We start from the raw sequence: 24,067 nt of genomic DNA, 5'->3' as shown, positions 1-24,067 counted from the left end.
TCTCAGGACGATGTTCAGTAAAAACGAAGGAGGAGTTCCTAGAACTGCTGTGAGATAGCTTTCTCGTGTCCGCAAGCTCCATTCTCTATGGATACGCCCCGGACAGTGTTTAGGTCCAAGCAGATGGGTGGGATAGCTACCTCCGAGACCTGTTGTTAACTTGGCAACCTCTATGCTCCTGAAGTGTGAACATTGCCTTGGAAAGCGTCTTCAGGCTTGAGGCTGCCCAAGTGCTGCCTCATCCCCTGCCATGCCTGTTTCCATACACGCCCACAGCAGAGCAAACCTCCATGTCGCCAGGCTCGGAAAGGTGTGACAGAGCCACCTGTCCCATGGGCCACTAGGCAAATGCCTGATGATTAGCTGGGAAATTCTCAGCTTCCTTCCCCACCTCTAGTCACTCGTATGAGGCATATCTAATTTATAAAAGTCAGTGGGTGTTTCCCTTGAAGGAACCCATACTCTCACCATCATCCAAGAGGCTAAGCAGAGAGAGGGCTCTTCCTTCAGGTTTTTGCTCTAGGGCAGAAGCCTGTGCTTCTAACGGAATGCTGGCTCCAGACGACCTTTGAGGCCCTTTCCCCTCTAGCAGCCTATGATGTTTACGCAGCTGAGGGAGGGGACACAAAGACCAGCAGTGTGTTTCAGCCTCCTCGTCATGAGGGCCATCATAATTTAGCGTGCACTATGTGCCAGGCACCACGCTAAGAGATTTACACATATCATGTCATTTAAACTTCATGTCAACCCTATAAAATATTCATCATCCCCCTCTTATAGATAGGGGAATTGAGGTTTGAGAGATCAGGAAACTTGCCTAAGATTTCAACTTAGGTCTGACTCCACAGTTTACATTTGTAACCACTAGACTCAAAGCAGTACGGACCAGATGTGGCAGAGGTGGGTGTGTTTACTCACTCACCATTCCTTTGGGGTATACTGATCCTTATTATTATTTTTTATTATTTTTTATTGTCATGGTTCTACTGGATAGGCTTAAAGAATTGATTCACGACTAGTTTAGATCAAGGAGAATAGGAAGATCCTTGGTTTTAGAGGTCAAAGTCATATAAATCAAGAACAGGCAATTAATGAGCTCCATCCACTCCCTAGTTTAGTCCAACATCAAAGCAGTCCGGGCTGAAGGCAACTTCAAACTTATCCTCCAAAACAGGAGATCTAGTTTGAGAGGCCCCTGGCAGGTGTGTCCCCACTGCATCACCCTCTGACAAAGTTCTTTATCCTATAAATTCATTCATTCATTCATCATTCAATACAGACTTATTCAATGCTTATTGTGTCCCGTGAACTGTCCCAGACACTTGCTTACCTCAGTGAACAAAATAGAAATCCCTAGCAAAAAGAGGACCCCTGAATTTTCAGAATCAAGCTGAGATTTAATACCAGATTCCAAACCCAGGTAGAAAAGAGAGGCAATCATGAGAGGGAGGTTAGAACTTAGCGTGAGAAAAGTCTCTCACCCCCAACCCTCTGATGTGGAACAGCCTTTACGATTACCTTGGCGGCTTCGCTGTAAGCTCTCTCTCTAGCACATCAATTTAATTACACCAGAGGAGATAGTGTGGGGACTTGGGTAGCAACATCCTATTTCCTTCAGCAGTCTTGAGAGTCCTCAGTGAATTTCCGTCCCTGCACACACTTATTTTGATATTAAAATGAAATCTACATTGGTTGTATTTTTGGAGGAAGCCAGCTTCCTGCTGCCTAAGAGCTTTGCACGTGTTGGAAGAGGTTCTTTAAGCTGCTCACCACATCCTGACATGTGGTGGTAGCTTCAGTGGAAGGAGATGCATCAGGGCAGGCGCTAGAGGCATTGGGTCAGGCGCTACCTGGGGCAGCTTTTGGCCTGGAAGGTATGAGTGTTGCAGAGAGACAGTGCGGGCTGGGAGCAGAGGCTCTGAGGGCTTCAAAGCCACAACTGATAACACCTTACTTCAGCGTTTCTTGACCACCCTTCCCTGAAACCTCATATTTCAAGGCCTAATATCTCATCTTCTTCCAAATGCACCAAGTTGGGCCTGGGCCCAGATGTTTTCAGCTGGACGGTCACCTCTTTATGGCAACTGTGGTTACACTAAGGAAATAATTAATGAGTAAAAGGAAAAATCTTCCATATACTCCCAGCCAAGTTCAGAGGCACCTCTGGCGTGGATTTATGTTGCTAACTGGAATCTCCAGAAGAGTCTCTTGGGTAGGGGTCCAGGGAAACAAACCAAGCCTTTCCCTGCATTTGCTACTGAGTGCAGCCCAGGCTGTTCTACGTGCCGGCTCTTGGGGATGCTCTACGCCATCCCTTGGGCTAATTTGAGCCGACACGGGGAAGGAGGCTCCTGGGACTCCTCTGTTATATCAAAACTCAAAAACCTTCTCTGACAAATGACTTGCAGAATTGTGGAAAAGGATCAAACCTCTGACACCGGGTCCAGGCTGCAGGCTCTGAGGCTGCATCCAAACAAGCATCTCCTCGGTTGCTAGAACAGGACTTCTTTCTCCTGCTGTACCTAGCAGCTCTCCTGGTGCTGAGACAGAGGCCCAGAGCCCTGCAGGAAAACCTCAAATACAAGTGCATTTTGCTTTTCAGCGCCTCTGTTCCTTTGACTCAGTCTGCAGGGCTGCTGTCGCTGCGCAGACCTACAAACACTTAAGACACTCAAACTTGACATAACCCTTGGATGTCCTGAGGCCTCACACAAACTAGAAAGATGTTCCTTAATTTTTTTCTCCTATTTATTTGCTTCTTATTCTCTCCATCCTCAAAGAGAAAGAATGATAGTAATAGCTAATATCTACTGACTGCTTATTATGTGTCTGGCACATTTCTAAGCATTTATGTGAATTAACTCATTTATCCTTAAAGCAACCTGTGTAAGTTTTTTTTTTTTTTCTGATCAGGAAACCAAAGCATTACACCACAAGGAAGAGCCAGAACTGGAATTCAAAGCCAGGCCATTTGCCTTCAGGGCCGTGCTCCTGTTCGAAGAATACTGACAATTCTTCCCCCTTCTCTCTGAACATCTTTCCACATCCTAATATCTAGGCTGCTGGGAGGCCACTTGGCAAGTGCTTGGGTAGGAGAGGTACCTGAGTAGCCTGTGATGTCCATCGCCTTGAGGTTCCGACATTTGATCACAGTGAGGGTGAGCCTGCCTGCTGTGGGCAGGTAGCAGAGGGAGAACATGATCTCTCCCAAATCCACGCTTTCCTGCAAAGAAGCAGACAAGAGGGCAGATGAGGGCCACGCAGCTCCAGTGCAGCTGCAGGGCCACTCCGGAGCCCAGGAGAAGGCTCTCTGAGGGAGAGTGCTATGTCTTTAAGGCCTGACGTTCTGGCCTCTGTGCTGAGAGTCACTGGGTATAAAAGGCAATGATAACAACGTTGGCTGTTCAGCAGAATTTGTCCCCTTCAGTATTCCTTCTGAGCTCTGATCAGACTCTGGTCCTGGTCCTCCCCCTCCTGCTTTGGCTTCACCTGCCCTACCTATGCCCTTTGGCTGCAGCCTCCAGACCACCAGGCCTTTTGGGGTCCAGCCCTATTCTCCAACTTAGGCTTCTCAGTCACTGGACCCCTTGACTCCCCACCCTGCCTGGCCTGGGGTCATGACAGTATTCTGTACAAGACCCACTCTGGCCATCAGGGGTCCCCTCTCCCCACATATCTGGTTCTAGCTCTCAGCTCAGTCATTCTTTGTGAGTCCCTCTGTTTTGGCAGCTTCCTAGCCTCTCCTGAAACACATCTAGCACTCCAACTTCTGGGCTTCAGTGTGGAAGCACAGGGACTCAGGACCTGCCCAGGATATGGTGCTGACCAAGAAGACGTACACTCGTCATTCCAAGTTTGTGCCAGGTCTTGGATCCGCTTTGTCCTTAAATGTGGTCATGCTTCAGAAGTGAACCCAGCATGGAGCACACACTCTGCTGCCCCTCCTGCCCCCTAGAATCATCATGACCAGGGATCCCAGTCCTAGGAAGTTTCTGAGCAACAGGGAACAGGAAAACGTCAAAGATGGTAAGCGTGTCCAGCTGTAGAATTAAACAGCACCCTGCTGGACTGTCTCCTCTTCCTGCTCCACGCCTGGTGGAGGAGGGTGCTGTCACTGCAAAACCTCTCCCTCAGGCTCTGAGGCTGATGTGGGGCTCCAAGCCATGGAGATGTTTCCTCTCTTAAATCTCCCAGACCCAGGGTGGAAGAAGAGGAGGTCGGGGTTTGGGGTGGCTCTGATTTCAGATGCAGATATCCATTTGTTCACTCACTCAGTCAGTCAACAAGTAGTAATTGAGCACCTGCTATGTGCCAGGTGTTGCTCTGGGTACTGGAGATATGGAAAAGAACAAAATAGACAAAAATCGCTGCTCTAACGGAGCTTACATTTTAATAGGGCAAAGGACAAGAAAGATGGTAAGTAAGTTGGTAAAAAGGATCAAGGAGAAAAAAATAAGGCAGGGAAAGAGGATATGAAATGTTCATGGGTGAGGCCATAGTTGTTGAAATTTTAGACAGGCTAGCCGGGGAGGCCTCCTGGAGGAGGTGACTTTTGAGAAAGAGAGCAGTCAAGGGTGGCTCCAAGGTTCTTGTCCCTTCTCCTCACAAAGAACCACCCTCTACTGGGGACTCCGAGACCCCTGATACTTGGCTTCACCTGGAGAATAACCCGCCACCCCTTCCAGAGCCTGTGGTCCCAATGCTCTCCCCTAGGTGGCACTGATACCCACCCTTTCCCTAGCCCAGGATTTGTCCTTTTTTAACCCACTGGTGAATCAAATCCCAGGAGTAGCTGGTGAATCCTCCCGGCTCCCTGGGTGAAGAGGTGGAGGGGGCGGGGGTATTGGGGGTGGGTGTGAGGGGTGGAAGGGTGGTGTCTGGCTGGGGCAGAGCTGGACACGCCGTAGAGAGAGCTACCCCCACACCCCCACTCCAGCACAAGAGCCAAGACCAACACCCACGAGCTCCTGTGCCCCATGAAGCTCTTCTGTGACGGGCAGCTCCACCTCTGAGGCTCACAGCCACTGTGCAAGGCAGGGTGCATTGTCATTATTCCCTCCATCTCACAGAGAAGAACTCAGTGTTTAAACTTGGGTGTAAAGGCCCAACCAGGCTTGCGTGGCTGGTGGGAGACACAGCTGGACTCCGACCCTTAGGAGAGCAACGCCCTCCCAGCCCACCTAGGGAGCATCTCAAGGTAACCCTGGCTCCTCTAGACCTTAGACCACAACTTCACCTGTTCTTCTGTTTGTATTTGCTGAGAACCTGCTAGAGGCACCATGTTTAGTGGGGTGTAACCGGTTAAAAGAAGGCACCAGGATCTCCCTCTCCCTCAGGGAGACACAGGAAGTGGCCCGTGACAGGTGCTGTGGGTGTATGACTGTCCCCTCATGCAGCAGGGGTCGGGTCAGCAGAGCACCTGGCTGAATGTTCCATCTCTGGAGGGGGCACCGAGGTACAAGGTGGCCCCCAGCTCCCTTTATTTCCTTGTAACTCTCCAATCCTGCCCAGACTTAGAGAAACCCTTTCAGACTCAATAACAGGAATAAGAACCAAGGTTATTGCATGCGTACCAGGCACCAAATCCTTTGCTAAATTATCTCCATGAGTCTCACCACAGCCCTGTGAGCTAGGTGATCTTAGTATCCCTACTGCACACAGGAGGAAATGACTATTTGGTGAAGTTAAGCCTTTCATAGGCCAGCACTGCTGCTTGCACGCTCTCAGTGGCTCCCCTTGTTCGGCTTCTGGAATCAAGGCCCATCTTCCCAGCTTGCATTCCGAACCCTCAACAACTGGGTCCTGTCTTCCCTCCTCACCTGATTATTTCTCTCTATTCCTCTATGCCAACCCTGTGCTCCAACTGGCTGGTATATCTTTGGTCCCTTTGGCCAAAATGCCTCCTCCTCTTATCTTTGCTTGGACAATCCCATGCATCTTGTAGGGCCCAGGGCCATGCCCCTCACAGGGATCCCCGCCCAGGGTCCAGCCCACACAGAGCATATCTCCCCTACACCCCTGCAGCACTTTCTGTCCCTGAGCTGCTCACAGGGGTTACCGAGTCCCTGCCTTGCTGCAGCTGGGCCCTCCCATGCCGTCCAGGGACTGGAGGCCCCTTAGGGGCAGGGGCTTTGCTTTACACCTGCTGTGCTTCAGGGGTGCCCGATAGCACAAGAGGAGCTACACACATGCCCGGATCATGTTAGGGCCCTGGTAAGGAATCTGGAAGCTCCTAGAGCCCCCCTGTGAGGGGGGTGAACAAAAGGCTGCTGTCACCATTTCCCCACATGGCTACTCTGGAGCCTTCGAAGGCTGTCTTGTCGCAGGAGTCTGAGCTGATTGGTTTGTGAGCTTGGGAGACTTGCCTGGGGATGTAGGAGATCCCTCGGGGTGAACGGTATCACCTGGGGAGCTATGGGCTGCCCTCACGGATGGCTCCCTCCAGGGAGAGCACCGACCCAGTGGGCCCCCTCCTTTTGTGGTAGAACTGTGGCAGCTGGGGGCACTCGTGGTGCTGAGTCTGCAGCGAGGTTTGGAACCCCCCACCCCCATCCCGGTCCCTGCACCGAACAGTGAGTTCCACCCTGCATCGTTAGGCCCGGACAGGCCAAGGGCGTGAGCCCACATCCCCCTACGACTTGGACGCAGAGAGGAAACTGGGGCCGGGGGGCCCGAAGCCCAGTCCAGGACCTTCTGCTGTGGGTGATCGGGCCTCGCTGGACCTGATGGCAAGATAGCTGCCCCTGGCTCCATGGATCAAGGGGGGTATTAATTCCCCTGCACAGGTAGGCAGGAGAGGATGGGTTATTTGATAAAGGAAAATAAATGGGTTACTTTTGAGTAAATAGATGGAGCTAAGCAAACAGAGCCAGCACCTCCTGGTCGCCACCTTCCTCTCTGCAAAGCCGGGCCCAGCTTGACCCCATGGGCGGCCTTCCTGGGTTCTCTCGGCACCACTCCCTTTCTCAGGGGGTTTCAGCCCCAGATCCTGTGCACCTTGCCAGCCTTTTATCCTCATTAGGGATGTTCGCGACTTTGGCTTTAATAAAACCAGGGGTGACCAGGGGCTGCAGAACAGCCAGTGTGTTATTGCTTTCATCTTCACCCTCTGTCAGGGGAGGCCACCATAGGGCCCCTGACTGGTAAGGAGCTCCCTGGTGCTGGGGAGGTCACTGCTGTCCAGAAAGCAGCAGAATCCAAGTTGGCCCTCTCGACTGCTAACCCAGGGGCCGACAGGGTGGGTCTGAGCCCAGCAGCGGCTGGTTAGCGTCTTGGCTAATGCTTGCAGGGGGTAGGCCTGCAGCCAGGATGTCGGCTCCTGGAGCAGTCTGTCCTTACATGCACGCAGCCTCTCAAGCTACACTGCCGCCCGTTATAGTAGCACTCTCCCCTGGCTGCAGTATCCAGGCGTCTGGGCAGGAAGATTTGTAAAGGCCCATCTATTGCACCACACTGCCCTTGCTGGTTCCCCAGCTGCCCATCTGCAACAGCTCATTAAAGCACTTCTCTCCCCTTGATGCACTCACACAGCCCTAGGCATAGAAAAAAAATTCCTATCCGTGGACTGCCTGGGAAAGAGCAGTGAACCACAAGTCCGGAGACTTGGGCATTAGTCCCTCCACCACTAACTAGCCCAGAGATGTCGGGCTCATCATTTCACATCTCTGGGCTTCGGTCTGTAAAACTGAGGGCGTTGCACTAGATGTTGTAGCCTTAAGGTCCCTGCCAGCCATAAAAACCAAGCATTCAAACTGGAAAATCCATCGTCAGGCATCATCAATTGAGATGGCCCAAGGATGCCTAACTGGTGTCTGTCTATTACCCACCTCAAGGTATCTAGCAACTTTGTTTTGAAATTCAAAGACACTCATTCCTTCGGTTCCTAATGCCCCCCAAGTGTTTTTTGTTCTTCTCCAGGGCTAGCCTTCTTCCTCCTAAATAGGCAATGAGCGGCGTCAATGCCTCAGCGTCCGTCTTGGGAATCCAGGCTGAGCGAAACAAGAACGATGCTTCCCCATCTCTTAGAGAACACTTCTAGTCTCTTAATCATTAAGTGGCTTGTCTGAATTTCCCATCATCAGCAGAGAAGCATCTGCTACACTTTCGGAAAAGCCACAGGAGAGTAAAAGGATCTCTGAAGCACTGGGCAGGAAGTGCTGTTCAGTTACCCTGGGGCTGGGGGGCTGGAAGAGAGATGGGGTGGAAGCGAGTTTGGCTCCAATGGGTAAAGAAACGGCCAGTGAGCAATCCCTCTGTGTAGGCCTGGGGCTTGGAAGTGGGGTTAGAGGTGAGTCAGATGTGGAGGCTGGATGCCGGGACCGCTCCCACAGCCCCCCAGACCTCTTCAGAGCCCACGCCACGACCGTGACCTTTACCTTGATTGTGGGGATTATATGATGAATGCTGTGTCCTCATTAGATGGTGGGCTCTTTGGGAGCAGGGATAGGGTTTGGTGTTACTCATCATCAACCCCCACGTCTAGCCCAGGGCCTGATTCACAGTAAGAGCTCAGGAAATACTGGCTTGATGAAGGAATGGTTGAGCCTATGGATTTGGGGTCAGGCCGCTCTGGGTCCAGGTTCCAGCTCTGACGTTTATGAGGAGTGTGGCTTACTTTAATCCTCTCACGGTCTTGGTTTTCTAATCTGTGAAATGGGGCTAATAACAGTATCTACCTCTTAGGACTGTTAAGATTAAGCGAGGTAATTTGTGTAAAGCGATTAGCATAGTGCCTGGCACAGAGTAAGCGCTCAGGAAGCATTAGCTGCTATTATAATTATTATAACTACAATGACTATTGTTATCAAGAGTTCACAGTCTTGGTGCAGGGGCAGGGGAGAGAAAGGCACGTGGGTAAGCAGTGGTATCTGGCTTGCTCAGTGAGCCCTGGAAGAGAGGTGTGGACAGATGTAGGAGGTAGACGAGGGAGGAATAAACTCTGCGAGGGATTCCAGGGTAGACTTCCCAGAGGGGGTGAGACTTGGTAGGATCCGGCGAGGTGAGTGAAAGGAGCTGACAGCAGAAGAAACAAGCAAGCACATTCCAGGCAGGGGGTCAGCGGGCGCACAAAGACACAGGGGGCAGGCGCGGAGGTCCCACGTGGCTAGAGGGCAACGTGGACGCAGGGTGGGCAAGAGCAGCCCAGACAAGGCTGTGAACAGGGCAGGGCCCACCGTGTCTGCCTCAGGGCCCACACCTAGCAGCTTGCCCTTGACCCTGCAGGTGTCTTCTGCCCCATCTCCCTCTCAGCCCACCGCACCACCCTCCAACCAGACCGCCACACCAGAGACCATCTTCACGTGTGTCATTCATTCGTCACCCGCCTACTAAAGGTTCCCAAATACGGGGAGACAGTAGTGGTGAGACAGACGGAGTCCCAGCCCTCCAGGAGCTTATATTCTGGGGGAGGGAGACAAAAATAAAGTAAGCAAGAGAGTATCCGAAGGTGCTGGGTGAACCAGGGCCGGGACAGAGGGTAGCGAATGGCGGGGGGGCAGTTTAGACAGAGGGGTCAGGAGGCCGGTCTGACCTGAGGTGGGGGAGGTGGCCTGCCAGGAGGGGAAAGTGAGGAGCGCCACGGGAGTGGCACACGGCGTGGCTGAGAGGCGCTGTCCTGGGGAGCCCCGGGTTAGGGAGACAGGGCCAGGTCTCAGAGGCCCTGAAAGAAGTTTGGATTTTCTCCCCTGTGAAAAGCAGGACCTCAGCAGGCTTGCAGAAAATGGATGGCCGGGGGAAGAGTGGAAGCCAGAAGGATCCTAGCTTCCTCGCCCGCCTGCAGCCTCCACACCCAGTCAGGTACTCCGCCATGCTGTTCTGCCACCTAAGAGTCCGCAGACTCTGAGGCCCTCTCTTCCCCTCCCGCCCGCACTGCCTTAGTTCTGACCCGCACCAGCTCTCGCCTGGACCGCCCAGCTTTCTGATTCCCTCCCCCCGACCCCTCTGATCTATCCTCCTTGCTATAAACAGGGGGTCGTTCTCCTGCTCAGAATCCTTCAGTGGCTCCCCATTCCATACCTGTTTTGTAACTGGAAAACTCTTCTTCAAATGAAATATTGTTAGAAGTCCAAATATATACAATGGATGAAAAGTGGCTTAGAGACAAAGCACCCAGAGCTCCTACCTTCAACCCCTCCTTGGAGCTTCTAGGAGTCAGCTTGAAAATCACTTACCCACAGCATTGTGTGGCATTCAGGTTCCTTCATGATTTGGCCCTTGCCTTTCTTGCCAACCATTCTGGTCCAGGTGCCCTATTATGGGCTGTCCTGTCCTAAGTGCTCATACGTACGGAGCCATATAAATTTCACAAAAGCCTTATGATTATCTGCATTTTCTCCATGGGGACCCTGATGTGCAGTGAGGCTATGCCTCTGGCCCAGCCCACAGCTACTACCTGGCGGAGCTGGGATGTGACCCCAGGCAGCCAAGCTCGAGAGCCCACAGTTTCAGGCACTACGGCATCTTGCCTCTCTATAACTGCCCCTCCCAAACCCTCCAGGTTCTTTTGTACCTTCATGCCTTCGCCCTGTTCTTTCCACTGCCTGAAATAACCTCTCCCTCCCTCTGACTGTCCCGGACAACACTCCTCTTTCCAGCCCAGCTGTCCTGTTCCCTCCTCTTGGGTCACCTCCTCTCACTCCTCTGGTCAGACTTGGGGTGTCTCCCATGGCCCCTGGGTCTAATGGCCTAGGGGACAGGAGTTACGAACGCCTTGAAGCCCGGCAAGGCACATCTGGGACGAAATCAGCAGGATCTGGTGACCCGCTGGCGGAAGGGGATGCAGCGGAGGAGGACGGAGACTGACACCCCGGCTGCCCGAGCCCGCATGGCTGAATCAGCTCTCTGCTGGGGGAGGGGAGCGGATCCGGCTGTGAGCCCCGGGCTGTTCCCTGCTCCTCCTTGGGCCTGGGCTTGCAGGGCTGGGGAGAACGCCCAATGCTGGGGGCGGCCGGGGTAGAAGGCGGGCTGTGTCTGTTGTGCTGCTCGGGCTCCCTGCTGGGAGCTGGGGCAGCTTCTATTTGTTCTGACTTCCACGCCTGCTTTTTCTCTCAAGTGTTTTCTGCCCCAAGGGCATTGCAGCGTTATGAATAAATGATCTAGCAGAATGGAGGCGCCTTCAACGAACTCCATACGCTCTGGCTGCAGCCTGTGCTGTGGACACTGGAAGCCTGGGACCCGGCCCGGCCCGTGGAGAAGGAGGCCCTCCAGCTCACAGGGAGCGGGGAGGTGAGGGAGACCCTCACGGTGGGTTTGGTCCCGGGGGACCCCTTGAGACACTACAGCACATCAGTGGGAGACAAGTGTTTCTCTATCTGAACATCTTCAGGGAAACAGATGGTTTTATTTAGGAAACTTTTTCACAGCCTCTCCTTCGTGAACCTACCCTTGCAAAGAGGTTTAGTGTTTCACACGCACCATTACTTTTGGGCAAATATCCATGAGTCAGAATCACACTGGGAGGTACAGATCTCTTCCTAATGACTTTAAAAAAAGTGGGTAGAGAGGGAGAGGAGCTATGAGGGGCTGGAAGGAGTCTGAGGAGAGCAGAGTTTGGGGAAGTTCTAGAAGAGATGGAGGCAATGCCTGGTCAAGTCGAAAAGTCTGCACCACGGGTGCTTGTCTGTGAGAGGCCAGGGTCGAGGACTTCACCTCCGCTCTGGTCCATCCATCTTCACTAATGACAGGAGTTAATGGCACATTAGTGAACTTAATGATGAGAATCTGTCTTCATTTCTTGCCTCAAGTTGTCCTGCCACGTGGCTGTCAAACAGCTGTCAGTTTCGCCCGGAAAGGGCGGGCAACTCAGCGGTGAGTGATCTGCTCTCTGCCCGAGCAGGGCTGTGGCCGCAGGGCTCTCGGCAGGAGGGAAGCTGCCCTGGTCCGAGTGGGGCAAGTCTCCTGGGACAGCAGAGGAACATTTCTGCAAACAGGTGCCCTGGGGATGCCAACAGGCAGGGCTTTGGTGCCAGACAAGGGCACGTGCTTGAACCACCAGTGATGGGGGCTTTAGCTTCTTCATATCTTTGCTGACCTGAAGGTTTAGGTTTTCACCTGTCTCCTGCTCCAGACACTCCAGATGCTCCAGACCTCTGGGTCTTGCTGTGATGAGGCTCCTCTCTGAAGACCCTCTTTGCAGCCTTTCATGGAGTTGCCCACGCTGCTCTTAAAGCATTCTCTTCGTTCAGTTCTCCTCCCACATCTGCAGCTACCCCTTTCAGTCCCTGCCGGATCCTCCTCCCGCCCCTACCGCTAAGCAGTGGGTTCTAAACACTCATTCTCTCCTCACTCACCCACAGCATTAACGCCCATCCCCATGCTCGTGACCCCCGAATTTATGGCGCCTTCACCGGCCTCTCCTCTAGACTCCAGCCTCATACGTCCAACATGACATCCCATCCTGGATATCTCATAGAAATTCAAACTTCTCAGATGCTCAGGGTGAACTCTGAGCTTCTTCTGTTTACATTTTCCTCGTGTTTTCTCCAACTCAGGAAATGGCCCCTCCATCCATCCAGTTTCTCCAGGCAGAAACAAGACCTCATCATTGATGCCTGCCCTCCTTGCTCCTTTGCATTTAGTTCAACCTCAAGCCCTGTCAATTCTATCTCAATTCAATCTTGAGTCTACCCACCTCTCTCCACCTCCAGCGCCACACAGAGGGCAAAATCCTGTCTTACTTGCTCACATGCCACAGCCTCCTAACAGGCCCCCTGCTTCCCTTTGTTCTCCTGCCCCGCTTTCCATACAGCAGCCAGAAAGCACTTCCAAAACTGTAAGATGGACCATGTCACTCCTCTGTTTGAAACCCTCCAGTGGCTTCCCCCTGTGGTAGAATAAAAGTCAAAAACCCTTCCCAAGACCTACAGGGGCCCTACATGATCAGGGCCCAACCCTTCCCCCTCCCCCTGCCTCAGCCCTCCTCACTACGCATTAGGCCCTCAGGCTCTTTCAGCTCAACTGTGCCCCCGGGACTTTGCACATTTGTCTCCCTCTGCTTGATCATTCTTTTCCCAACTCTTCACATTGCAGGTGTCCTCTCATCCTTCAGGCCGCTTCCTCCAAAGCCACAGCCCCTGCTCTAGACTGTGTGTTCCCAAAGGACAGGGACTGGGTCTGTTTCACCAGGGCCAGGACTAGGGCAGAGTAAACCAAAGCGCCCAGGGTGCAAAAGCAAAGGCGGTGGAGGCCCTCATTCTTAGCTTCACTCACGCATGCCTCCAAGAGCGAATGCTTCCATACACTCTGCCCTCTTGGTGCCTTGCTTACCTTACCCTGGTCCCTGTCCCGTATTTTACTCACCACTATATTCCCGGGACTAAGCACAGTGCCTGGTAAATAAATAACACAGGCTCACCAATATTTGTTGAATTAATGAGCAACTCAGCTTCGTGGGGTGCACCTGGTTAGAAGGCGGTGAAAAGGACGGGTGTGGGCCCTTGCATAACCTCAGCCTCGGGTCTGTCCGGCAGTGTCCCTGTGGGTAACGAGATGTGGGTAACAGCTCAGGGTGGAGCGTCATAAGTTGTTGCTCAGGGTGTGGTCTGGAGGTCTCCTGAGTTGGACTCACTTGGGGAGGTGGGGACTTGACGCCTGAGCTGCGCCCCAGGTCTACAGAGTCAGGATCTCTGAGGGTGGGACCTACGTGTGCGAATGATTGACAGGCTTCCCAGGTGATTCTTCTGCATCCTCGGTTTGTAGCATAAGGCAAACGAGGAGATTCCGAGGCTGCCCTGGACAAGACCCTATTAGAGCCTCTGCAACACGGAGTATGACGAAAGTCATTCAATATCAGTGTTGCCAAGCAAAAGTTAGGATCATAGAAGGGTCTCTTCTCCTTGGTTAGGTGCGAACAAAGTTCCAATGGATCAAAGCCACGCTGAGCCACCTGGAGCGCTTAGCTCACCACCACCCTTCGCTTTTTCCCTAGGCACCTCAGTCACGCCGCAGAGCTGAGTTTTAGCAAGAAGGGGCCTCACCCAAATTTAGATGGTTTAAGAAAACTGGATAGCGCTCTAAAAAGGTCTGACACAGCAGCAGAACTTGGAACTTGCCAGAAATGCAAATTATTGGGCCCACCCTCACAGGGGGTGGGGCCTGGCACTCCATGTTTTAACAAGCCCTGTAGGGAAGTCTTAGGGGCTGAGAACCATTGCCTTGTGGAGTTAGAAGAACCAACTGAGCACGCACACTCTGGCCGGGATTTTGACGTTGCTTCCACTTTGTCTCCTTCTTTTCGTGATCAAAGCCAAAGTCAAGAGAGAAGGAGACTGACAGATATGGAGCCTCTGCTTGTTTGTAGAGCCCATGCTGGGTACTTATCGTACTGTACTTAATTCATTTCGTTCATACAACATTCCTGGGAGGAACCCACAATTATTGCCATATTGAGGATCACAGAGGTTAAGTAATCACCTAGGGTCTCAGAGGGATCGAGCAGGTCTGGGTCTGGACTCCCGTCTGCTGACTCTGAGGCCTTGTTCTCCTCCTCCGTGCCACGCAGCCTCCTCTGGAACTGTGCTCCATTGCACCTACCTTCTGCCCCTGGTTATTGAGGATCAGGTGGGCTAACGACACGTGTGGGTGTTTTTTTTTTTAATACATTTATTTATTTGTTTATTTTTGGCTGCATTGGGTCTTTGTTGCTGCACGCAGGCTTTCTCTAGTTGCGGCGAGCGGGGGCTACTCTTGCGGTGTGCGGACTTCTCATCTCGGTGGCTTCTCTTGCTGCGGAGCACGGGCTCTAGGCGCACGGGCTTCAGTAGTTGTGGCACGTGGCCTCCATAGTTGTGGCTCGCAGGCTCTAGAGCGCAGGCTCAGTAGTTGTGGTGCACGGGCCCAGCTGCTCCGTGGCATGTGGGATCTTCCCGGACCAGGGCTTGAACCCGTGTGCCCTGCATTGGCAGGGGGATTCTTAACCACTGCACCACCAGGGAAGTCCCTCCCATGTGGGTTTTGAAAGCAAAATTTTTCAGTGTTCTGGAAGCAAGAAGCCCTAAAGAGGAAGGCTCTGAGACTCAGAGTCATTGCTTCTCTCTGCCTGCCCCAGTCTGCTTCCTCTTGAAAGGGGACAAGCGTGTGATGTGAGGGGATCCGTCTCCTGCTCACTTCAACCAGCCAGTGCCGGCATCCTCAGTCAGCCGTTCCTCACGAAATGCACCTATATGTCATCATCTCACCCAGTGGACACAGCCTCATGCAAGAAGACTGGGAGAGGAGGAAGCCGGGCCAGCAGTGGAAGGACCCTGCGCTCTCTCTGCACGGATCTTCCCACCTGAACTTCTCTGGGGTGCAGACACCAGGTCTGGGGGGAGGAAACCCTTCATGAAGAAACTTTGGGCAGGTAAAGTGTTTCCCTCTGTGTCCTGCAGAGTTGGAGTTATTTTCCTCACTTTTGTTTTCCAGCTTCCTCAGGTCTTAAGGTGGGGCGAGGGGATGGTCTGCTGTCCCTGTGGGCCTCCTGGGAGAGTTACAAGCATCATATCTTGGGATTCACTCCCTTGGTGTAGGATCTTTGTGGATCGGAGCAAGACAACTCCACGTGCCACTAGGCAGCAAGAGACGACGAGTGACTGGTCAACTCATCCAATCCTAGCTTCCAAGCAGGACCACATTAAACTCAACAACTGAGGCCTCTTTTAAACACATCTCACTCACACCTTTCACAGTGTTCCATCATCCTGGAACTCAGGAAATTCTCCTTGACGTCCAACCCAGTGCCTCCCAGGTTACTTACACCCTTCCCTCTAGTTCCCACCTGCTGCTTCATCATAACACAGACATTATGCCTTCACAGTCTTGAAGACAGTATCAGTTTTGACTTCCTTCCCTTCTCCAAAGCTGGGAAATCCAGTGTCCTTGGCCTTCTAAAGTTTCCAGGCATTTCAGTGGCCCTCATCCAGACCCACAATAGTCATCAACAAAGAACTCTCAATTGGGGGGGTTGGTGGGAAGCTGAGGTCTTGGCTCTTCATCCAACCAGAGGGGAGGGAATCACAATTCTGCTGCAAAACAGCACCAATGGGGGATGCATGGGACTTGAGGCAGAACCCAGGGTTCAAATCCCTACTCTACTACATTCCAGCTGCATAACCGTGAACGCCACTGAACTTGTCTAACCCTCTCTGACAACGAGCATCAGCCATCCTCAGGGTGGTTCCCTGTTGGGCAGCTGCTCTAAGCCCCTGATTTGGAGGCATATGAGGAAACCACAGGAAAGACTTTGCCAGCTGCTAGTAGAAAAGTCAAGATTTACGTGCAGCGAGCATACAATCATTCTCCTGCCATATTGGGGCAGGCGGTGGCCCTGCACCCAGTGGATGTGCTATCCAAAGCCCACCTGGTGGGCTGAGGGGCCAGGTGTGCTCTGTGGACATCTGAGTCAGGAAGAGGACGAGGGGCAGCTGCCCTGGGCATGTCCCTGGGTAGAGGGTGGGAACGAGGACATCGTCTAGCCTGGGTTTCAGAGGCCACAGCTCCTGACTTCAAGGCCCATGGGAAGCTGTGCTGGCTAGCAGCCTGCCTCATTCTTTCCTCCCAGCCCTGGGCTTCCCCACCCAGCAGCATCTTCAATAAGTGGGGTTAGGGAAGGACACCTGTGGGTCTTCTTGGGCTCCAGGCACCAGCTCAGGTGTCCCCAGCAACAGGATAAACTTAGAGGTAACATTGAACTTAGAGCCAGGAGGCCTAGGTTCAAATCCCAGCTCTGCTGATAGTCGGCCGAGTGATCTAGGGGGCGTCATTGGGCCTCCCTGAGCTGCGGTTTCCTCAGCTGTAAAATGAAAGCGTTGTACCAGATGACCTCACCTTCTCATCTGTAAAATGGGCTTAACCGTGAAGATGAACGAATGTGTGCACTTAAACCCCTTGCATGGGGGGTCTAGTGCAGAGCAGGCTCTTCATACACTTGCTCAAACGCTCAGGCCCCTTCCTGCTTTGTCCTGCTGTGGCGCTGCCTCGGGCTGGGGTTGGCCTCAGGAGTGTCCAAGCTGCATTCTGACAATCCACCTCTGGAAGGAGAAGCTTCTGGTGGAAGAGGAGGGCAAGGGAGGAGGGAGCGTGGCTCCAGGACCCCTAAAGCTGCCCGAGGAAGTACAGAGCTCTGTGCTGGGAGGTTGTTCTGCACCTGGCCCAGGGCCTCCCTTCCCCCTCTGCTCACCCAGAAGCATGATGATGAAACACCAAATTAGCTCCATTATTGTAACTCCTCCAAAAATTATAGGCCGCATGCTCTGCCAGAGCCAGCTAATGTCTCCCACTGGTGAGCAGGTGACACTAATGGTTATTTCCTCTCTGCCAGGCACCAAGTGCAGAGTGGCAGAAACAAAGAGTGAGACTCAGGCTGGGAGGCAGTCCCGGGGGTGGGGAGGAGAGGTATCGTGGAATCAGTGCTCCTGCCTGCCCCTGTGCCAGAGCCACGGCTAGTGCTGCCTGAGCTCCGGAGCGGACGTTCTTTCAAATCCTTCCTTCCCTCTCCCGGAGGGACTGCCTCTTGGCACTGAATGAGCCTGGACAGCCCCCGGGTTCAGGAAGAGGCCAGCCTGGCATTAAGGCAAGGCCATACCCCACAGCCGTACCCGTGGCCCAGCCCAGCCTCAGCCCCTCACGCTGGGCATCCCCAGGGTTCCCGCTACTCTTGCTGGGGCGACTGCTTTTGACCAGGGGACCTGCTGCTCCCTGGACACCCCCATCTCTCAGGTCCACCTCTCAGGCTCCTTAAGCAAGTTGCAGCCCGGCTTTCCTTACCGTCCTCTCTCAGCTCCTCCTCCCACCCCACCTCCACCTGCCTCTGCTGTCACGCCAGACAGCACCATCTCCTGTCTGCAGCAGTGAGGCCACCTGTCCTCAAGGAGGTAGGCCTTTCTCAGGCTGAGCCGGGCCCCTTCCTGCCAGGCCAGGCAACGGGAAATCACAGATTCCGGGACCTGCGTTCTCCACCGACCACACTCCCCACGGCTCTGCAGAGCACCCGCCACTCTGTTTTGGCCCACGCGCTTCTTAGAGACTAGGGTGGGAGCTGGGTCTCTTTACAGAATTCCTAGCCAAGCACCTTCTGCAACTACTGCAATTAGCAGGTCGAGAGTAAAGACCTCTCTGTGATAATCAGTATAAGAGCTCAAGGGTCCTTGGATATTACAAGATCCCTTCTCGTTTTACAGATCAGAAAACAGAGGCTTTGAAAGCCTGGGCGGCCCAGTTGATGCTAGATGGAGTTTTTTTAACCCCTAGACCGCTTTGGAATCCCCTTCTTTCACTTTCCAGTTTCATTCCACATGTATGAATGGAGCACCTACAGATGAAGGCCCGGGTTAAGGGCTACAGGGGACATGCAAACAAACGAGACCCCGAGGGGCAGCAGTGGAAAGTCGAGAGCCCTGGATTCCACAGACTGCTAACCGCTACCACAGTTAAGGATGATTATAAAGGAAGAGCCTTCAAGACCCCACTCGTAGCTCACACCCATCGAGCACTCGCGGCGTGCTGGGCACTTGGCTAAGAGCTCTGTGTTTATAGATTAGGGGCTACTCTTGCCCATATTTTACAGATGAGGACGCAAGCACAGAGATATTCACAAAGATATGAGCCAGCCCACTTTGCTAAAGAGGAGGGAGACGTGGCTTAAACCCACGCAGCCAGACCACAGGGCCACTCTCTCAACCACCGTGCCAAACCAGCTTGGTTTTCTGAAAGGTTGTCCTCGGGGATCACATCCATTACCCTCACTACCCAGTGTTTTGGTTTCCTCTAATGCTTCTGGAGCCCTGGTGAAGCAGTGTGTGACAGTGCTTTACGTCTGTTATCTCAGTTACTCGTTTTTATAAATCTTTTAAAAAGAACCTCATTAACATGTCACAGCAAATTCATGAAATAGGTCTTATGATTACCTCCACCCCCTCTGAAGAAACTGAAGCTTAGAGGTGTTCATAAGGTTTTGGAGTTCAAAGACCAGGCTCTGAACTGGCCCCGTGATGTTGTTCATTATTCCCTCTGGTCCCAGGAGCAGGGGGTAGCTTTGTTTTCCCCAAGCATCTGGTTTATACTTATTTCATGGACACAGAACCCTGTGACTAGGTTTCCCTTCTCACACAGTTGCTAGAATGCTTCCAGGCAAGTGTGAGTCTGCTCTGGACAGCGTTCGGATGGTGGGGCACACGTACTGGGTGGTGGCGTCTCTGGACTCCATTTGACTTTCTTTCATTTATTCTTTTGCCACATTTGTATGTTGTCTTAAGTTTATTTGTAATCATATTATAGGTCTTGTGAGCTAGCTAAATCCCTTTTAGAGCAACACAAAGTGACAGACACAAATAAATGAAAGTTTTTAGTACTTGCTGTGCAACCTCCAGACAATTCACTCTGTCTTGCCTCAGCTTAATTTTCTCTATCTGCAGAATTAGAATAATGTCCCTGCGAAGACTTGCTGAGGACTGAATGAGACAATGTGTGTAAAAGGGTCCTGTAAATTCAATAGTGCTATGTAAGGGCCAGGTGGACTTGTAATATTGTTATTAATAGCAAGATGGGGTCCCGGCCCTTGGGGCACGTGCCCCATGAGCGGTCTGGACCCAGGGATTGGTGAGGAGGGCCTGGCTGGCTGCGACCCAGTCCTGCATGTTGGGAAGATACCCAGAGCTGCTGATGGGTTTCTCAGAGTGGCCCAATGCTGCCGTGGTGGGGTTAGAGCTGTGCCAGACCACACTGCCCATACCTGGAGGCTTTCCCTGGGGCTCTGCCCACTAGGAAGCCAGCTGGCTGAAGAGGGAGAGGTGATATCCCCAGGGCCACCCCCGGGCCCCAGAAGAAGGTCAGCCGTTCACTGTGAGGCTGTAGGGCTCCCCAGAGGGTCTTCCAGGATGTCCCAAACTCATCAGCTGGGAAGAGGAGACCACTCCTCACGTCTCTGGGAACTCAGGGATTCACTGATAAAGATGAGCGGTGGCCATGGTCCATGGTGAGAAGGCAGGCCTGGGGGGCCCAGGTTCCTGAGCCTGGTCTTCACAACCCCACCTCTGAGCCTCGGCCCTGCTCGCCTAACAGTCTCCCCCTCCTGTTCTCCACACCACATCCTTCCCTTCATGCTAGAATTCTTCCAGAATCGCTTAATCCCAGAAACGTCCAGGCCTAACCTAGACAACGCGTCAACCCTCTCTCGGTCTCCAGAGCATTCCTGTCCCTCACTGCCTTCAGGTGATTTTTCTAAGTAAGGGGAAGATTTTGGATTTCATCAAAATGTTAATGGAGGTTATCTCGGGATAATGGGCTTATGGTGCATTGCATTTCTTTTTTTGTGGCTTTCTGTATTTTCCAGAATATCTAAAACAAGAATATAATGCTTTGCCTTGAGGCAAGGAAGGGTAAAATATATTACAGTCTTACAGCTTTTAAAGAAAATGATCTCACTTTTGGTTCTTCGCTTTAAAACTGACTCCAGGGAATCTCCTCAGTTTGCCTCATCTACAAAATTGAAATGCTGATTTCTTACTGTGTCGAGAGTGTTAAATGAGATAATGTACTTGGAACATGCTTTATAAACACATTAGGTGTTATTGTTGTTAGTCCCGGGAACAATCAACTGCGGCAAGAACCTCTGGAGGCCCTTTCTCATTGACATTTCACCTCAACCTTGTGAAATACAGGTTATTTCCCACATTTTACTAATGAGGAAACAGACAGGTGATGTGATTTGTCTAAGGCCACACAGCAGAGGCAGGATTCTCACTCTGGTCTCCTGACTCCCAGTCCTGCTGACCTGCAGGTTCTTGGGGGATGGCACTGTGTTTGCCAAATGCCTTGCGGAGGCCTCTTGGATCCTGACTGACAGACCAGAGCTGGCCGTGTGGCCTTGAACAGTCCTGCTCCCTTATCAGTGCCTCGGCTTCCCCAAGAGTGAAGGGATAATCCTTATCCTCCCTTCTCAACATGTGGGGGACAGCCTGTGGAAGCAGTTGTGGGCTTATTATCGTCACCCATATGGGTACGTCACAAGCTGCATAATCTTCAGGACACAAGGTCTTCCCGAAATTCTTCTTTTCCAAATGCAGTTTCTCGGGGCAACCAAAAGTTGTCTCTCTCTGGGGGACTGGAGTCCCAGAGAGCCAATCAAGCAAGATTGAATGGGAAGAAGCCCCTTGCTGGGTCCCCAGTGTCTGATGGACGAAGCGTGCGTGCAGGTGTGTGTGTACACGCGCGTGTGTACAGGGCTGCCCGAGGTCTGGCCCAGGGAGGCCCAGGCTGGCTCCAGCTGGCCAGACCCAAGGTGGTCAGGGGACCCTGCTGAGTCCTCCCTTCCTCTCTCATGCAAGAGGAATAGTTGCTCAGCCAGAGTTTCTCTGGTAAACATTGCCCAAATTGGGTTGGGGGAATATTTTTCCTTAGGGAGCACTCACTCCCGAAAGTGAGCTGGGTGTCTGCCCAGCCTTGGACAGGATTTACTAAAACCAAACCAAACCAAACCAAAACAAAACAAAAAAAAGCCCTGTCAGCAGGAATTGGAATTACAAAGGCCCTCACTGCCTGCCTTTTTTTCCCTGGCCCCTTTTTCTCCCCAAGCCTACCAAAACAGCCCAGAAGCAAGAAGAAAGTTTGGCCCCATGTTTTTCCCCTTAAAGCATTTTCAAGCAGGTGCCTCCAGTCACCAAGTCAGCCTGTCCCCAACTTCTTAAGAAGGGACATGCTTATTGTGTTTTCATGACACACCACCAGAGCTGTTTTCCTCTCTCTGGAAGCTGGACTGTTCCGAGCACATGGTCCAATGTGTCACTACAGGGATGTGAGTCAATTGAAGGCTCTCAGAAAGTGGAATCGCTCGGCCCCGCGGGGAAGGAGTCTCATGCCGGGTGCTGTTCTAGGGCTGGGCTGGGAGAACCCCGCCCCCCAGCCCTCCCCACAAGGGCTCTGGAGAAGGCTAGCCTCGGGGGGAAGGGCTGAAGCAGTACCTCCCTTCTCCCCCGACCCTGAGCTGCCCCATCTTCCCTTTTGGGTTTTCTCTTCAGTTCTATCTGCCCCATCATCTTCTGCACTCTGTTTAAATCTCCAACCCAAGTGTAGACCCATACCTGGTCTACTCCTGGTTCCCACCGCATCCCTGAAATAGCCCTGCAATGTGAAAAAGAACTCCAAATGCTGAGGGTGAACAAAAGAAATAACCACAGAAAACACAATGGCACACAGATAGGGTGCCTTCGAAGTCTTTCACCACTGGCCTCCAGGCCCAAAGGGCTGGGACAACTTCACAGGCCCCTCCCTGGAAGCTGTCTGCCCATTTCTGGGGAGTGGCACCCCCTCTTTTCTGGACATTCATCTGTGGTCTCCTAACAGCCTGTATCCTTCCTGGCTGAAACCTCATCCAATCCTACCACCTGGGGCCTCCCACTTAGGCCTCATTTTGGTGGGCAGGGCTGTTTCATTCTCAGCCCACTGGCAGAACTGGGAGAGCTGAGATGGAAAGTGGGTCCCCCTTCCTATCTCAGGTAGCAATTTCACCTGTCCCCCTAAAGAGGGGCCTCTCCTGCATATACAGGGACGGCCCTACATGCCCCTTTGTGGGCTCAAGGAATGCCAATTGCCATAGCAGTTCTTAGGTAAAAAGAGAAAACAAATGCTATTTAAAACCACAATTGCCTTCTATGGAGGGTGGAGCCAGCAAAGGCAATATAAGAGTCTCAGGGTTCCACTGCTCCTGGGGAAGAGGACCCGTCATTCAGTGGAATACCTTCTTGGGTTCTGAATGTTTGCAGATGGGGCTGGAGCTGAGCCTGGGCTTAAGGGCTGGCAAGAACAAAATTTCCCAGGGCAATTTAAAGAGGGGCATAGTTTGTGATTGAGGCAGAGAGCCTGGGGAAAGTGGAGAGGAGCCAGCAGGCTGAGGGGAGCAGGCATTCTATGGGAGGCAGGGCAGGAAGAACCTCTGGGAGCAAGTGCCTCCCGCAGCCTCCCCTGCCGCTCGAGGCTGTTCACTGGGCAGAGGGGCATAGATACCCGATTCCCACGAGAACAAACCTCCAATTGAGCTCTGCTACTCACTTTGTGTTGCTTGGGGTGGGGTGGAGCTGGGCTTGCATCCCGTGACTGGGTCAGTGAAAGAAAAGGCTGAGAGGGGGACCCTTCAGAAGAGACAGACAATTAGCGCCAGAGGGGGACCAGGAGAACATCTGCTGTCCCCATCCTAGGAAGAGGTGGCTCTCGGGGAGAGCCCCCCGAGCCAGCTCTTGAAGCACCAGAGAGGAGAGTTAGGGGCACATACAGTGGAGCCCACGCACCCGGTGTGACTCTGGGCTCTGCTTGCCACTGGCTTTGTGAGCAGTGGATCATAACGGTACCCGCTCTGCAGGGTGGTAGTGAGGGTTAAAGGTAAGCGCACAGAGCCTGGCACGTGGAGGCAGAGAGGCCCCAGCTGATGCCCCGCTTATGCCTGCAGTCGGAATTCTGTGCACAGACGGCAATCCGAATCTTGTTCTCTGATCGGTTCCCACCTCACCTCGACTCCTTCCCACCACATACACGCTCAGACACACGATTTCTTATCACAGTAGAAAACAGCTCCTGGAGAAACTGGTCCCATTGTCAAGGATGTTGGCACCCTCCCTGAACTCCAAGCCGTGCCAAGTCCAGACCATCAGCAGGAAGACAGGGAGTCTTCTGAAGCAATCATTGGCGCTTCTCGGGCCATCAAGACCGGGGGCAACGCCAGCCTGCGCTGGCCAGAGAGGGGTGAGGGTTTAAACATCTTGCCCCAGCCCCTCCCATCCCAGGGGCTGTCTCCCCCACTCTAATTCCCAAGGCCAAGTGGATTCCATGGAAAACCCTCCATCCCAAGTTTCGCTGCAGCCCTAGAGAAACCCTCAAGGTCTCAGAGACTTTGTCCAGAAAGGAAGGCATTAAACATTCATGGAGAATGAGTAGGTGTCATTTCAGACCTGCGAGGAAAACGTGGCTACAGGGGATGACTGATGAGGATGAATGAGGGCCAGTTGGGCACGGGGTTGGCAAGGGACTGGGGTGGGGATGGGAGCTGCCTGCTGGAGAGGCCACATCTTTCTACATTGTTGCTGACATGGAAACATCATTAAAATAT

General features: G+C 52.8%; 1 protein-coding gene across 11 annotated transcripts in view; it reads right to left on the bottom strand.

Moving 5' to 3' along the window:
* SYT6 (synaptotagmin 6) overlaps positions 1-24,067 on the bottom strand; it is a 68,555-nt gene that overhangs the window by 10,125 nt on the left and 34,363 nt on the right. For all 11 annotated transcript variants that reach the window (XR_014244796.1, XR_014244797.1, XR_014244798.1 and 8 more), the window contains exon 4: positions 3,103-3,223. Coding sequence is in view for 7 of the 11 variants with exons in the window: in XM_082392518.1 (XP_082248644.1) it covers positions 3,103-3,223 (121 nt within the window). In the remaining 4 variants the exon portion in view is untranslated. The remainder of the gene's footprint in view (positions 1-3,102; positions 3,224-24,067) is intronic.

This window comes from Balaenoptera borealis (genome assembly GCF_965194805.1).
Source record: "Balaenoptera borealis genome assembly, chromosome: 1".
Taxonomy (NCBI): Eukaryota; Metazoa; Chordata; class Mammalia; order Artiodactyla; family Balaenopteridae; genus Balaenoptera; species Balaenoptera borealis.
The sequence above is the reverse complement of the archived record's forward strand: the minus strand, read 5'-3'. Positions and strand labels throughout refer to the sequence as shown.